At 63.4% G+C, this 11,745-nt stretch overlaps 2 protein-coding genes across 4 annotated transcripts in view; one reads left to right on the forward strand and one right to left on the reverse strand.

The window, feature by feature from the left end:
- The first annotated feature begins 125 nt into the window (after window positions 1-125).
- ZFAND2B (zinc finger AN1-type containing 2B) lies at window positions 126-6,011 on the forward strand. Its single transcript, XM_086750843.1, has 9 exons — window positions 126-254; window positions 891-985; window positions 1,417-1,548; window positions 2,172-2,323; window positions 2,799-2,906; window positions 3,076-3,145; window positions 3,703-3,767; window positions 4,375-4,453; window positions 4,720-6,011. The coding sequence occupies exons 1-9, from the start codon at window positions 200-202 to the stop codon at window positions 4,756-4,758; spliced, it is 795 nt and encodes a 264-aa protein (XP_086606969.1). The 5' UTR covers window positions 126-199; the 3' UTR covers window positions 4,759-6,011.
- Window positions 6,012-6,328: 317 nt separating this feature from the next.
- ABCB6 (ATP binding cassette subfamily B member 6 (LAN blood group)) overlaps window positions 6,329-11,745 on the reverse strand; it is a 6,677-nt gene continuing 1,260 nt past the window's right edge. For all 3 annotated transcript variants that reach the window (XM_086750833.1, XM_086750834.1, XM_086750835.1), the window contains 19 exons: window position 11,745; window positions 11,104-11,241; window positions 10,668-10,857; window positions 10,381-10,473; window positions 9,941-10,133; window positions 9,733-9,854; window positions 9,538-9,647; window positions 9,384-9,449; window positions 9,152-9,277; window positions 8,987-9,063; window positions 8,818-8,881; window positions 8,636-8,721; window positions 8,463-8,520; window positions 8,186-8,296; window positions 7,604-7,772; window positions 7,182-7,294; window positions 7,006-7,100; window positions 6,746-6,814; window positions 6,329-6,644 (listed from right to left, as the gene is read on the reverse strand). The exon at window position 11,745 is cut by the window's right edge. In XM_086750833.1, coding sequence (XP_086606959.1) covers window positions 6,518-6,644; window positions 6,746-6,814; window positions 7,006-7,100; window positions 7,182-7,294; window positions 7,604-7,772; window positions 8,186-8,296; window positions 8,463-8,520; window positions 8,636-8,721; window positions 8,818-8,881; window positions 8,987-9,063; window positions 9,152-9,277; window positions 9,384-9,449; window positions 9,538-9,647; window positions 9,733-9,854; window positions 9,941-10,133; window positions 10,381-10,473; window positions 10,668-10,857; window positions 11,104-11,241; window position 11,745 — 2,008 coding nt within the window. In that variant the 3' untranslated portion in view covers window positions 6,329-6,517. The remainder of the gene's footprint in view (window positions 6,645-6,745; window positions 6,815-7,005; window positions 7,101-7,181; window positions 7,295-7,603; window positions 7,773-8,185; window positions 8,297-8,462; window positions 8,521-8,635; window positions 8,722-8,817; window positions 8,882-8,986; window positions 9,064-9,151; window positions 9,278-9,383; window positions 9,450-9,537; window positions 9,648-9,732; window positions 9,855-9,940; window positions 10,134-10,380; window positions 10,474-10,667; window positions 10,858-11,103; window positions 11,242-11,744) is intronic.

The raw sequence follows: 11,745 nt of genomic DNA on the forward strand, positions 1-11,745 counted from the left end.
AGGGATGGGGGGAAGCTCCCCCAGTTTAAGCAGCCCCAGCTCTGGCTGGCGGGGCAGGGTGGCTGGCGGGGAGGCCCGCCGGGGGGGGGGGGGGGGGGGGGGCGGGGCGGGGCCGGCGCTGGCCCCGCCCCGCGTGACGCGGTGCCGGAAGCGGGCGCGGCGTCGGTGGTGCCGGTGCCGGTGCCGGCGCGGTCGGGCCATGGAGTTCCCGGACCTGGGCGCCCACTGCTCCTGGCCCGCCTGCCAGCGCCTGGGTGAGGGCACCGCCGGGCTGGGGCTGGGGCGGGGGGTACCGGGCGGCAGGGCTCCGCTCCCGCCCGGCCGCGGCTGCCGCAGGCCGGGGCCTAGGCGGCGCGGACCGGCCAGCGCGGCCTCCTCGGGGCTGGGGGTGCGGGGCGGCCGCGGGCTCTGCCCGGCGAGGGGAGCCTCGCCGGGGCGAAGCTGGCTGCCGTTGCCGGCAACGGCTCTGTGTCGGGGGCAGCGCGGGGGGGGGACCGGGCAGGCGCCCCGGCTGCCGGCCCGCGGTGCCGCAGGCTGGGAGAGGCCGGACGCGGCGGTGCCGAGGGGGCCCCGGGGGGCCCGTCCTCCCCCCGGGACAGACGGGGCAGGGGGCGAACCCCGTGGCGTCGCTGGCCTCGCTTGAGGCCGGCAGCCCGCAGGGAGCTCGGTATGAATTCGGGGGCCGCTCCGGAGCCCGGGGAGGGAACGTTTTTGAGGAGGAGCGCTGGGTGTTTCTGAAGAGGGGGCTGTGGACCTGCGGCCCTTTTGTTTCCATGATGGGAGCTGCGGGCAGAGAGGAGCGGCCCCAGCTTCCCGGTGGGTCGGGGTTGTGCTTTTGGGCAGCACTGACCCCTCAATGCTCTCTGCCCACCGCGTCTCCCCGCTCCCAGACTTCCTCCCCCTGAAGTGCGATGCCTGCGAGCAGATCTTCTGCACCGACCACATCGCTTACGCCCAGCACAACTGCACCTCTGCCTACAAGAAGGTAAGCGTGGAGAGGAGAGCTAATCCAGCCTCACAGAGCGGCTGAGCGTTCCCAGCCAGTGACCGGAATAATTAATGACTTCTTTGATCGTTGGTCAGTTTGCCTTGGGATGTGTGCAGAGTTTGGAGGTGTCCCTGAAAGCTGTGATCTGTATCTCAGTGCCACAAACTTCCAGCCCACCCTATGCCACTGGATGAAATGGTTTGGGCATCTCCCAGCTTGCTGTCTTCCCTTCGCAGAGTGCGTGTCTGTTCCTGTTGCACCTGCAGGGTCAGAAGCAGCAAAATGTTTGGAAGGTGGTGGGCAGAACCTCAGACCACAGGCAACGCTGTGGAAACCGCAGCAGGCAGATGCTGAAAGGGAGAGAGGTGGCCGCACAGCACTCGACGTTGCCCAGCTATGTGCTCCCAGCCCCTTTTTCCTCTCTACAGGATGTACAGGTCCCCGTGTGTCCCCTCTGTAACACCCCAGTCCCTGTGAGGCGGGGGGAGATGCCCGATGTCGTGGTGGGTGAGCACATTGACCGTGACTGCAAGTCTGACCCTGCACAGCGCAAGCGCAAGGTAGGAACCCAGCACCCTCCACCTCGCTGCCGAGCTCCGATGGGTCCCCGCCGAAGCCTGGGGATGGGATGAAAACAACACACACAACTTGGCTCTGCCCAGTGCTCTCTCTGTTTGCACAGGGCTTTGTAGTGTGAGTCTGGGGCCGGGGTAGCAGTGGGGTGAGGCTGGACAGCCACCTGGGACACAAGGAAAAGCAGGATGAGGATGGGAGACTGCATACTGCCATTAGGAAAATGTAGTCAGCAATTAGCTGTCCCTTTCTGCCGGGAGAGGAAATTGCTGCAGGGAGCTGGCCCTGCAGGAATCCAGCCCAGCGGCAGCTGGAGGGCTCTGGGCTGTCCCCACTGCCCTGGCAGGGCAGGCAGGAGTCCCTGGGCAAGGCGGGCTGTCCTGCTGTGCGTTTTGTGATCATAGAGACCCACTGCCTATGGAGACAGAAGTGCAGCGAATTGGTAATAAACTATCTAAAGAAAACTAGTGTTCAGAGACAAACTCCGGAGCCCCATGGAAGTGGCACTGGGAGAGAAAGCTGGTCAGTGCCCAGGGTCTGGCGTGGAGGGAAGGGACAGCCCCAACCCTGCAGAGCTGTTCCTTTTAACCACCGCCATGTCGTCTTTCAGATATTCACCAACAAGTGTTTGAAGCCTGGCTGCAAGCAGAAGGAGATGATGAAGGTGATCTGCGACCAGTGCCACAAGAACTACTGCCTCAAGCACCGGCACCCCCTGGACCATGACTGCAGTGGGGCAGCGCGTCCCCTCTCCAAAGCAGGGTGAGAGCCTGGGGACAGACCAGCTGGTAGGGACAGGGCTGCACTTGCCAGGTGCGTGATAGGGCAGAAGCCGAGCTTTTCTCAGCCCGTTGTCTGGGACTGCTGCATTCTTACACTCTCTGCCCTGTGTGCCAGGGTGTCCTCCAGCAGCGTTAAGGTTTGTAGAGTCAGCACAGCTGTATACACAGTCTCTCCTTCCTGCAGCAAAGGCCACCAGTACTGCCTGTGGAGTACTTTCTTCTATGCCCAGCCTTTTCTTCTGTAGCCAATGGTTTCTGCCTATCCTGGCACAGTGTTTAGAGGAGAGAAAGGGCACTTGAAACTCTTGTGTATAGCTGAGCCACAATATGGGTACTCTTGGGAGAGAGAGGAGCAGGGAGCCAGGGAGGTGTCTTGCTTATCCAGCTTCATCTCCCTGGGTATTCAGTGCCCATGGTGGTAAAACAGTTGTTCACAGGCACCCTGTCTGTCCTAGGCACGCTGCAGTTGCAAGAGCCCAGGCATCCTCCTCCAAAACAGTCGCCACATCAAGCAGCGGAGCTGCCCGGCCAGCAGACAGCCCCTCTTCTCCGGCCTCTGCCAGGTATGGTGCGGCTCGACTCGTAATTCTGAGGTGGGCACGGCCACGCTCAGCTTGGCTCCCTGGGGGACACAGGAGCGAGAGCTCCGTGCTTCTTGTGCATTGGCAGAGCTGTGTACTTGCACTAGAGCTCCCTGCCTTGACAATAACCCAGCTTCTCTCACGTTTGCAGAGGAGGCAGAGCAGCTCCATTGCAGGCTTGCAGCACCTCCCCTCCAGCTGTCATGCTGCAGAACGGGCTGGTGAGTGGCCTGGCCTGAGCGTTTGGGGTGGGTTTGGGTGGTTTCTGTGCCCTGGGGAGCTACTGCAGCAACTGCTTGGTAACCCACGCTCTGCAGGTGACAGCAGTGCTCCCCAGCTGGGCCTTGCCTGGCAAACAGGGATCCCGGGTGCTTGGTGGGGCATCAGCAGAGTTTGCTCTGGTGCCTGCGAATGGCAGCTCGTGGCTGCGTTTGGTGCTCAGCTTTCCCCAAAGGGACAACACGCACTGGCTGTTTCCCCTGGGTGTTGTCTTTCTGTTCTGCAAGCCAAGGGCAGAGGAGGAGGCTGGGAGCTGTTTCCCACTGGTATTCTTAGCATGCTCCCTCCCTGCTCTGGCAGGCAGGGCTGCACTCCCTCAGGCAGGGGGAGAGAGCGCTGCGGGTCTGTCCTGAGCCCAAAGCCTTCACCTTGGCTGTGTCTGGCCTTGGAGAGGGGAAGTGCACCCACACCTGGCCAGGCAAAACTGTGCCTGCTGTGTGTCCCTCAGGGCTGCCTCCTGCCACCTCAGCCAAGCTGGTGACGAGATGTTTTGTTTCAGAGCGAGGAAGAGGCGCTGCAGCGAGCTCTGGCGATGTCCCTGGCAGAGTCAGCACATCCACCCAGGTACGGCCTTGGGACACGTGGTGTCACACCCCAAGCCTACATGTGAGAGGTGCCCGGGGCAGAGTCACGTGGCTCTGGGATGACATTCCTCTCAGCACGTGGCTCCGGATGATGCCTCTGTGTGGCTGACTGTGGGGAAAAAAAGGAAGAGTCCGGAGCCATCACGGAGCTCTGTTCAGCGAGCAAGCCCATTGGGGTGCTGGAAGGGGACAATGACTGAGAGCACAGAGTAAGGCAAACCATTGTGTGACCTCTTGTCAGCTAATGAGCGTGGCTAGAGCATGACAGAGGTGGAGTAGAGGTGTTCACAGAGGACACCCGGGAGCCCACGGCCTCAGGTACATTGCCTGGTGCTGCAAAAAGCACCATCTTGCAGACGAGTTAACGTGGTTCCCCTTGGCCCAGGGTGCTGCCTGCCAGCCCCAGCTGGATGCTCTGGTCCCTCCCCAGCCCCTGGCCTGTTCAGAGTGATCCTCAGTTGCTCCCTGCCCTTAGCTGTCCCGTAGGGTTGCAGTGACAGGGGATCCTGCTGCCCCAAAGGGCTCTGAGCGCTGGGCTGTGAGCCCAAGGGAGGCAGAGGCACAGAATGCACCGCTGTCCCCAACAGCACGCAGGAGGAGGAGGATCTGGCACTGGCCCAGGCGCTGTCAGCGAGCGAAGCAGAGTACCAGCAGTCGCAGCGGCAGGTGAGTGACGCTGGCTGTAGGCTCTGCACCATGGTGGGGTTGATCCCAGCTTGGCTGTGTCATGGTGGGGTCTTCCCTGGGTTCTGCTTCCTCTGTGCTCTGTCCAGGGTCACTTTTCTCACCAGGAGGGCAGCCCGGGCTGGGGCACTGACAGCATCACTGCTGAGCACGCAGCCCTGGGGACTTCAGAACTGGATGTGCCCTCTTGTAGGATAGAAGCAGCAGCTCATCTTCCCTTGCTGATTGTGTGCTTCTTCCCATTCCAGGCGCACGGTTCAAAGCCATCAAACTGCAGCATGTCGTAGGCAGGCGAGGCAGGCTGTGCCAGTGGACGAGGGATCCCACTTGTGACCTGAGGAGCCAGTGAGATTATGGCCTGGCCGCTGATGACAAGAGCCCCTTGCCAGGGACAACTCATCTTCCTGGGGGCTGTAAGCAAATCACCAAACATGCACTGACACCTCAGCCCTAGTACCTGTATAAAATTGCTGCAGCCCATTGCTGATGCTCCTGGAGAGGTGAAGACAGTGTGGGATGAGGCTGGGCACACGCTGACCAAAGGAACCAGCAGCCCACGGTGCGCGCTTGGCCACGGCTGCCGCGTCCGTTTCCGAGCACTGCTGGGACTGTGGGGTGAGGGCCGAGGCAGCCAGGAGGGAAGTGCCACGTGGGGCCATCTCTGCATGCTGGGATGTACAGCTGGGATGCGTCTGCCTGCTGCACTAGTGGGGGGCTGGATTACATGCTCTGGGGAGGGCTGTGCCAGCCCCTCACCAAAGAGCAACTCTTGCTCGGGTGTGGCACTGCTGAATGTGCAGCCTCCCAGCAGCGTGAAGGCAGCCCCTTCCCCACTCCCTATGCCCTCGGTGCCTCCCTTGCTGTTTGCATGCACAAGTGCACGTTGGGCCTTACCCCACTCGGCTGGAGCCCAGGACCTCTCTGAGAGTGAATGGAGCTGTGTTTCCTTTCCAGTTTAATTTAACAAGGGCCATTAACTGAAAAGTAACCTCAGCAGTGACTTGCCTGTGCCAGCGTCACTCGTGTGCAAGGAATGCAGCTGCCATCGTGCTGCTGGCTGCTCCTCTGCTGCCCTAAACTATCCCAGGCCTCTGTTTTAATGCTGCTGGAGCAACGCCTCCCTCCTTCCAGCCATGCTGCAGGGGATCCCTTCCTGGGGAGCAGCAGCACAGAACCCCTTCCTGCAAACACCACCTTGAGCCTGGAGCCAGCCCTTCCTTGCTGGTGTTTGGAGTCAGGAGCTGATGCCTGGGTAAGGGCACTTCTCCTGCTGGCCTCTTGCAGGGGGGTCTGCAGCCCTGCAGAGCGGTGCTGCTTTCCCACCTGCTCTCTGGGGCTTCCCTGGTGGAACCTCTCCTGGCTGCAGGGCTGTGCCTGGTTCTGCAGAGGGCTGGGCTGTCCCACTCCAAGCAGCACGCAGCTGGGGGAGATTTATCTGCTGGCAGTGCTTCCCCGGGGTGGGAGGTGGGTTCAGGAGGGGCTGAGGGGATGATGAGACTCCTCAAAGTGCTGCTTAGGATAAAATAAAAGCATAGCATGAGGCGCTTTGAGGGAGTGGTCGCTTGGTGTCCAGCCCAGAGCAGTGCATCTCTGCGGCTGGGGGCATAAGGAGGTGCAAAGAGGGGCATATGGGGGTGAAGTGGACCCCAGCTGCCCTGCTTCTTCCTTTGCCCTTGGAGTGCAGCTTCCTGCCCTGCTCAGCCCTTTGTGCAGGGATGGGGCAGGCGCTGACACCCTGCTCTGCCCAAGGAGCTCAGCTCCATGGCAGAGCTGCTGCCCCTGGCCAGAGCATGGCCCCCACGGGGGAACAGGGGTCCTGCAGGCGCATACCCTGCCCAGAGTACACAGACACAGAGCTGGGAAGGACCTGGTTTAAGAAACTACACAACAGCAAAACAAACAGGTACAAACACACTGGAGTGTCCAGCCCAGCCCCTGCAGCTCCCCAGGGCACGCGGGGCCCTGGCCCACAGCCGGCAAAGGGTTCCCGGGCAGCGTGGGGGCCTGGGCCCCGGTGCAGCGTCACAGCAGGGCCCCTGGCCACACTCATGGCCCCTTCTTGCTGCCCGGGGGCTTCTCGGTGTGACGCTCCTTGCTCTCGCCTTCGTCGCCAGCCTGCTGCTGCAGCCACATCCCAGCATACACACCGCCCTTCTGCAGCAGTTCCTCATGCCTGCGGGGAGAGCAGAGGGGTGCAGGGTCCTGGGCTGGCCCCAGAGCCGGGGAGGGGGTCCCCGTGGGCAGGCAGCACCAAGCCCCCCTCCCCGTGCTCACCTCCCTCGCTCCACGATGCGCCCGTCCTTGAGCACCAGGATCTGGTCTGCGCCCACCACAGTGGAGAGCCTGCAGGGAAGGGCAGGGCGTTATCCTGGCTCAGAGGGGAGGGGGCCCAGCGGGGCTGCACACTGCAAGGAGCTGCAAGCGCAGGGGCTGTCACCTCCCAGGCAGGAGGACAGGTTTGGAGTCCCTCTGTGGGGGTTGGCCTGCTCGGAGAGCTCAGCACCCCCTGGATCAGCCCTTTCCCCCATCCCTACCTGTGTGCAACAACGATGGTGGTGCGGTAGGCACAGACCTTGGCCAGGGAGGCCTGGATGTTCCTCTCAGTCTCCGTGTCGAGTGCGGACGTGGCCTGCGGGAAAGACAGGGTGTGGGGAAGGGATAGGGTGGCAGCAGAGCGGGGCAAGGCTGGGCTGGGGGCTGCTGCCGTTACCTCATCCAGGAGGATGATGCTGGGACTCTTCAGGATGGTGCGTGCGATGGCGACACGCTGCTTCTCTCCCCCGCTCAGCTTCAGCCCCCGCTCCCCTACCTGGGTGTTGTATCCTGCAGGCACAAGGGCAGGAACGTGCTGTGCTGGTGGCCTCCAAGATAGGGATGGGGACCGGGGCTTTGCTGCACGGGAGGGTCCTGCCGGGACCACGCAGCCACCTGGCACAGCCTCAGCCCATCCCTGCCCAGGGGCTGATTTAGCCCTGGACAGACAGCAGGGAGAAGCAAAGCAAGGCACAGGGTCGCGCAGGTGTCCCCATGGGGAGCGAATGTCACCCAAGGACACCCATGAGGGCAGCTACAAGGTCATGGAGGACCCTGGGATGCCAGGGGAGGGGAAGGAGGGTTCAGCGGGGGTCTCACCATCAGGGAAGGAAAAGATGCGATCGTGGATGTCAGCAGCCCGGGCTGCTTCCTGCACCTCCTCATCAGTGGCCAGGATCCGCCCGTACCGGATGTTGTTGGCGATGGTGTCGTTGAAAAGCACCGTGTCCTGGGGCACCACCCCGATGTGAGCGCGCAGCGATGCCTGCTTTACCTGGGGAGATGAGGGGGGAGCTCAGCCAGACACACATCCCCCCAAAGACCTCCCCCCCCCCCCCCCCCCAAACCCCAATCCTATCCCTCAGCTGTGAACCCAACACCCTGCTCCTCCCAGAATGTCTGCTCCAGGGTCTCCCCTGGACTGCAGGCTCAGCTGCATCTCCACGCTGCAGTGGGGGGACGCTGCCGGTGCACCAGCCCTTCCTGAAAAGCCCTGGCCAGTCTCCAGCATTCCAGCCAAGGGTCCCGCAGTCATCCCATTCACCCCAGTCCTGGCACAGACATCAGCCTTCAAAGGGGCTGTGTGCCTCACCCCTGCCCCGGGGAGAAGCTGGCACCGTCAGTGCTGTGAGGCCCGGAGGAGCGGGTGTCCCCGTCCGCCGGTCCCCGGAGGCTTCCCACCCTCACCTGGGAGATGTCCTGCCCATCGATGCGGATGCAGCCACCCCGCACATCGTAGAAGCGGAAGAGCAGGCGGATGACGGTGCTCTTCCCCGACCCCGAGGGTCCCACCTGCACGCAAAGGTAATGGGACTTGGCGACACCAGAAACTCCCTGCTGCCGGAGGCTGGGGGCTGGGCAGGGAAGGGCCAGCCCCGCTGGGGGTCTGTCCTTCCCACTCCCCCTTCCCCCATCCCACCCTCCAGCAGTGAACCCACACCCAGGGTCCCGCTCTCACCAGGGCCAGGGTCTGCCCGGGCATCACAGAGAAGGAGACGTCCTGCAGGATTTCCTTCCTGGGAGAGGGAGATGGAGAGGGGCTCAGGGCCACCTCCTCTGCCGCACATCCCTGTGCCAGGCCCCGTAGCTCGACTTGTCTCACCCTGCCACCCCATGCCCACTGCCCCGTACCCATCCACGTAGCTGAAGTGCACATTCTCAAACTCGATCCGCCCGGCGTCCAAGCGCAGGTCACCGGCGTTCGCTACATCCTTCACCTGCCAGGGGGTAAGATGTGGCCTCAGCACCAGCCCCTCCCCAGGGCAGGACCACGGGCCGTGCCAGGGAGTGGGGTCTGGGAAGGTGGCACCCACCTCCTGCTCCTCGTCGAAGAGCTCAAACATGTTCTCCATGTCCACAAAGGAGTTCTGGATCATCCTGCAAGGAGGCGAAGACCGGAGGGAAGTGTTTGGGGGTGCACATGCCGACGCAGGCACCCATGGGGAGGGGGACCCGAGGCACCCCCACAGCTCCCAGCATTACCTGTAGTACGTCCCGAACCAGTTGAGTGGCATGTAGAGCTGGATGATGTAGGTGCCAAAGAGGACGAAGTCCCCCACCTGGAAGGGACAGGGGGGAGGTGCCCATCACCAGCAGCCCCAGGACCCCACTTTGGGCAGGGGGCTGCCAGGCTGGCACCAGCCTTACCTGCAGCTTGTTTTCACTGACAAAGTAGGCGCAGAGCAGGGACCCTGCCAGCAGCCCCAGGCCAATGACAAAGTTCTGGGTCTGGTTGAGGAGCCCCAGGGAGGCACTGACCTTCCACTCTGAGACCTGGAAGAGGCAAGGTCCTCCAGGATGCTGCCACCTCCAAACCAGACCCACAGTGGGCTCCGTCCTCCCCGCAGGTGCCTGTGAGGCTCGGCTGAGCACCCCGTACCTGGTACTTGACGATGGCATCGTTAAAGCGGTTCACCTCATAGCTCTCCGCATTGTAGTACTTCACCTGTGGGATGCAGAGCTGGGGTCAGTGCCTGGATCAGCCCCTCCAAGTGGCGGGCAGTGCTCAGCGACCCCCCCCCCACCTACGGTACCGTCTCGAAATTGAGGAGCGAATCCACAGCCCGGGACTTGGCCTCGTTGTCCCGCGTGTTCATGTCCCGCCGGTACTTGGTCCTCCACTCGGTGATAAAGATGGTCAGAGCTGCGGGCAGGAGGGGGCTGCGTCAGCAGGGGCCCGCTGCCATACAGCCTGGCACGGCACCCCTGCACCCTGACCCCCAACTCACTCAGGTAGAGGCTCATACACACGAAGATGATGAGGCCGAACCAGGCGCTGAAGGCCGAGGTGAAGTAAACGATGCCAATGACGATGTCCGCAATGGTGGGGACGATGCTGAAGACGATGTAGCTGGGGGGCAGGAAGCGGGATGGCGCGTCAGCCCGGCCCGGTGGGGCTGCCCAGCCACCCCTCGCCCACCGCGGGCGCGCTCTGACCTGAGCAGGCTGTTGATGCTGCTGGTGCCCCGGTCCACGCTGCGCAGGACCTCGCCGGTGCGACGGCCCAGGTGCCAGCGCAGGGACAGCCCGTGCAGGTGGGCGAAGAGCTGCACCTGCACCTGCCGGTTGGTGAACTGCTGCACCCACACCCACAGGAAGGTGCGCAGGTTGCTCACGAAGCCGGTGGAACCTGCGAGGTACCACGGGACGGTCAGCGGGGACCAGCGCCACCGGGGCATGCAGCTAGGTCAGAAAGCCCAGCTGGGAAAGAGGGATTTGGGATGGGGCCCCCCTAAACCGGGACCAGCCCTAGTTGCTGCTCCCAAGAGAGAGCAGCAGCGATGGGGGCATAAGGGCATCCCTGCCCATCCCAGCCCCGGCATGATGTGCCCCACGCTGCCTCTCCCCAGTGCCTTGCTCTTCCCACTGGTCCTTACCAGCACCTCCACCCTGCAGGAACTTCAGCCCCACGTAGGTGCAGACAGTCCAGGCCAAGGTGTGCCAGGGAACGCCCTCTGTCAACTCATTCACTGGGGAAAGAGTGGCAAGGTGAGGGAACATCACCAGGTGCCCCATGGGAACGAGCCCCAGCACCCAGCGCTGGTCCCTGACCCCCTGCACCCTGCTCCTGCCAGGCCCCCGCAGCCCCCCGGGGCACTTGTGACCCCCCCAGCGCTGGGTGAGGCTGCGGGCAGCCTCATGGGCCGAGCTCCAGGCACCTCACCAATGTTTTTGTAGTAGATGGGGACGAAGACGTTGATGGCCCGCTCCAGCCCCATGAGCGCCATGCAGAACAGCACCAGCCCCTGCAGCAGGTGGTTGCCCCTCGGCCACATGTACGGCACCAGCAGCCGCAGCTTCCTCCGGAAATCCTTCCAGGTGGAGGTGCTCCCGCCGGTGTTGGGCAGGAGCGGCTGGGGGAGAGTAGAGCAAGAGGTCACCGCCCCGGGGAACAGCCCACCAAAAAAACCAGCCCCGAACTCACAGGGTCCCTGCTCCACCCTCCCAGCAGGGCCGCATCCTGCTGACAGCGGGCAGGGAGCTCGGGCAGCCCTAAACTTGGCTCCTCCCCAGGCTCCTGAAGATGCTGATCCCAAGGAAGCTGCATTTCCATTTTGTCCCTGGCTGTGTCCCCAAACTGCTCCAGCCCCGGGACTCACCTGGCTGTTCTCCACGTCGCGCTCCTCCTCGTTGACCAGCAGCATGTAGGGCTTGCGGGGCAGCCCCGGGGCCTTCATGCCGAGGATGAAGAGCATGAACGTGCAGATGTAACGCAGCAGCCAGAAGCTGAACTGCACCTGGACGGAGAGCAGGGGGTCAGCGCCGCAACCGGCCCTCAGCACGGCCGAGCCAGGCACGGGATGGGTACGAGCTGAGAGAGGCAAGGAGTGGGGCACAGGGATGGGGCGCAGTGCAGCCAGGGGAGAGCAGCTCAGTGGGACCAACCCCCCGCCACGCACAGCACCTCAGGCAGCACCCAGACCCCTTCCTTCCTCCCTGCGGTGTCTGGCTCTGCACCCTCCAGCTTGGGGTGTCCCTACACCGGGGGAAGCCGGGGAGCAAAGGGCCCTGGGGCAGGCAGAACTGGGAGCTGAGCCGGACAGAGGCATGGAGAGATGCGCGAGAGCTGGGCTCGGGGCCGAGACACGCGGCAGGCACGCGGGTGCAACGCGGGAGCATGCACACCCCCGGCACAAAAGGGCATGGCACGCACACCCCCCACCCCAGCACTGCGATGCTGCCGTCCCCACGCCAGCAAAGGGCCCCGTCCCCCTCCCCTGCCCCCCAGCCCCCAACCCACC

The sequence above is a fragment of the Chlamydotis macqueenii genome, chromosome 6 (assembly GCF_036417535.1).
Source record: "Chlamydotis macqueenii isolate bChlMac1 chromosome 6, bChlMac1.mat, whole genome shotgun sequence".
Classification (NCBI taxonomy): domain Eukaryota; kingdom Metazoa; phylum Chordata; class Aves; order Otidiformes; family Otididae; genus Chlamydotis; species Chlamydotis macqueenii.

Coding starts and splice junctions, on each gene's coding strand:
- ZFAND2B (XM_086750843.1), top strand. CDS start 200: ATGGAGTTCCCGGACCTGGGCGCCCACTGCTCCTGGCCCGCCTGCCAG. Junction 255..890: donor GCCCGCCTGCCAGCGCCTGG/GTGAGGGCACCG, acceptor CCCCGCTCCCAG/ACTTCCTCCCCCTGAAGTGC. Junction 2,324..2,798: donor CGTCCCCTCTCCAAAGCAGG/GTGAGAGCCTGG, acceptor TGTCTGTCCTAG/GCACGCTGCAGTTGCAAGAG.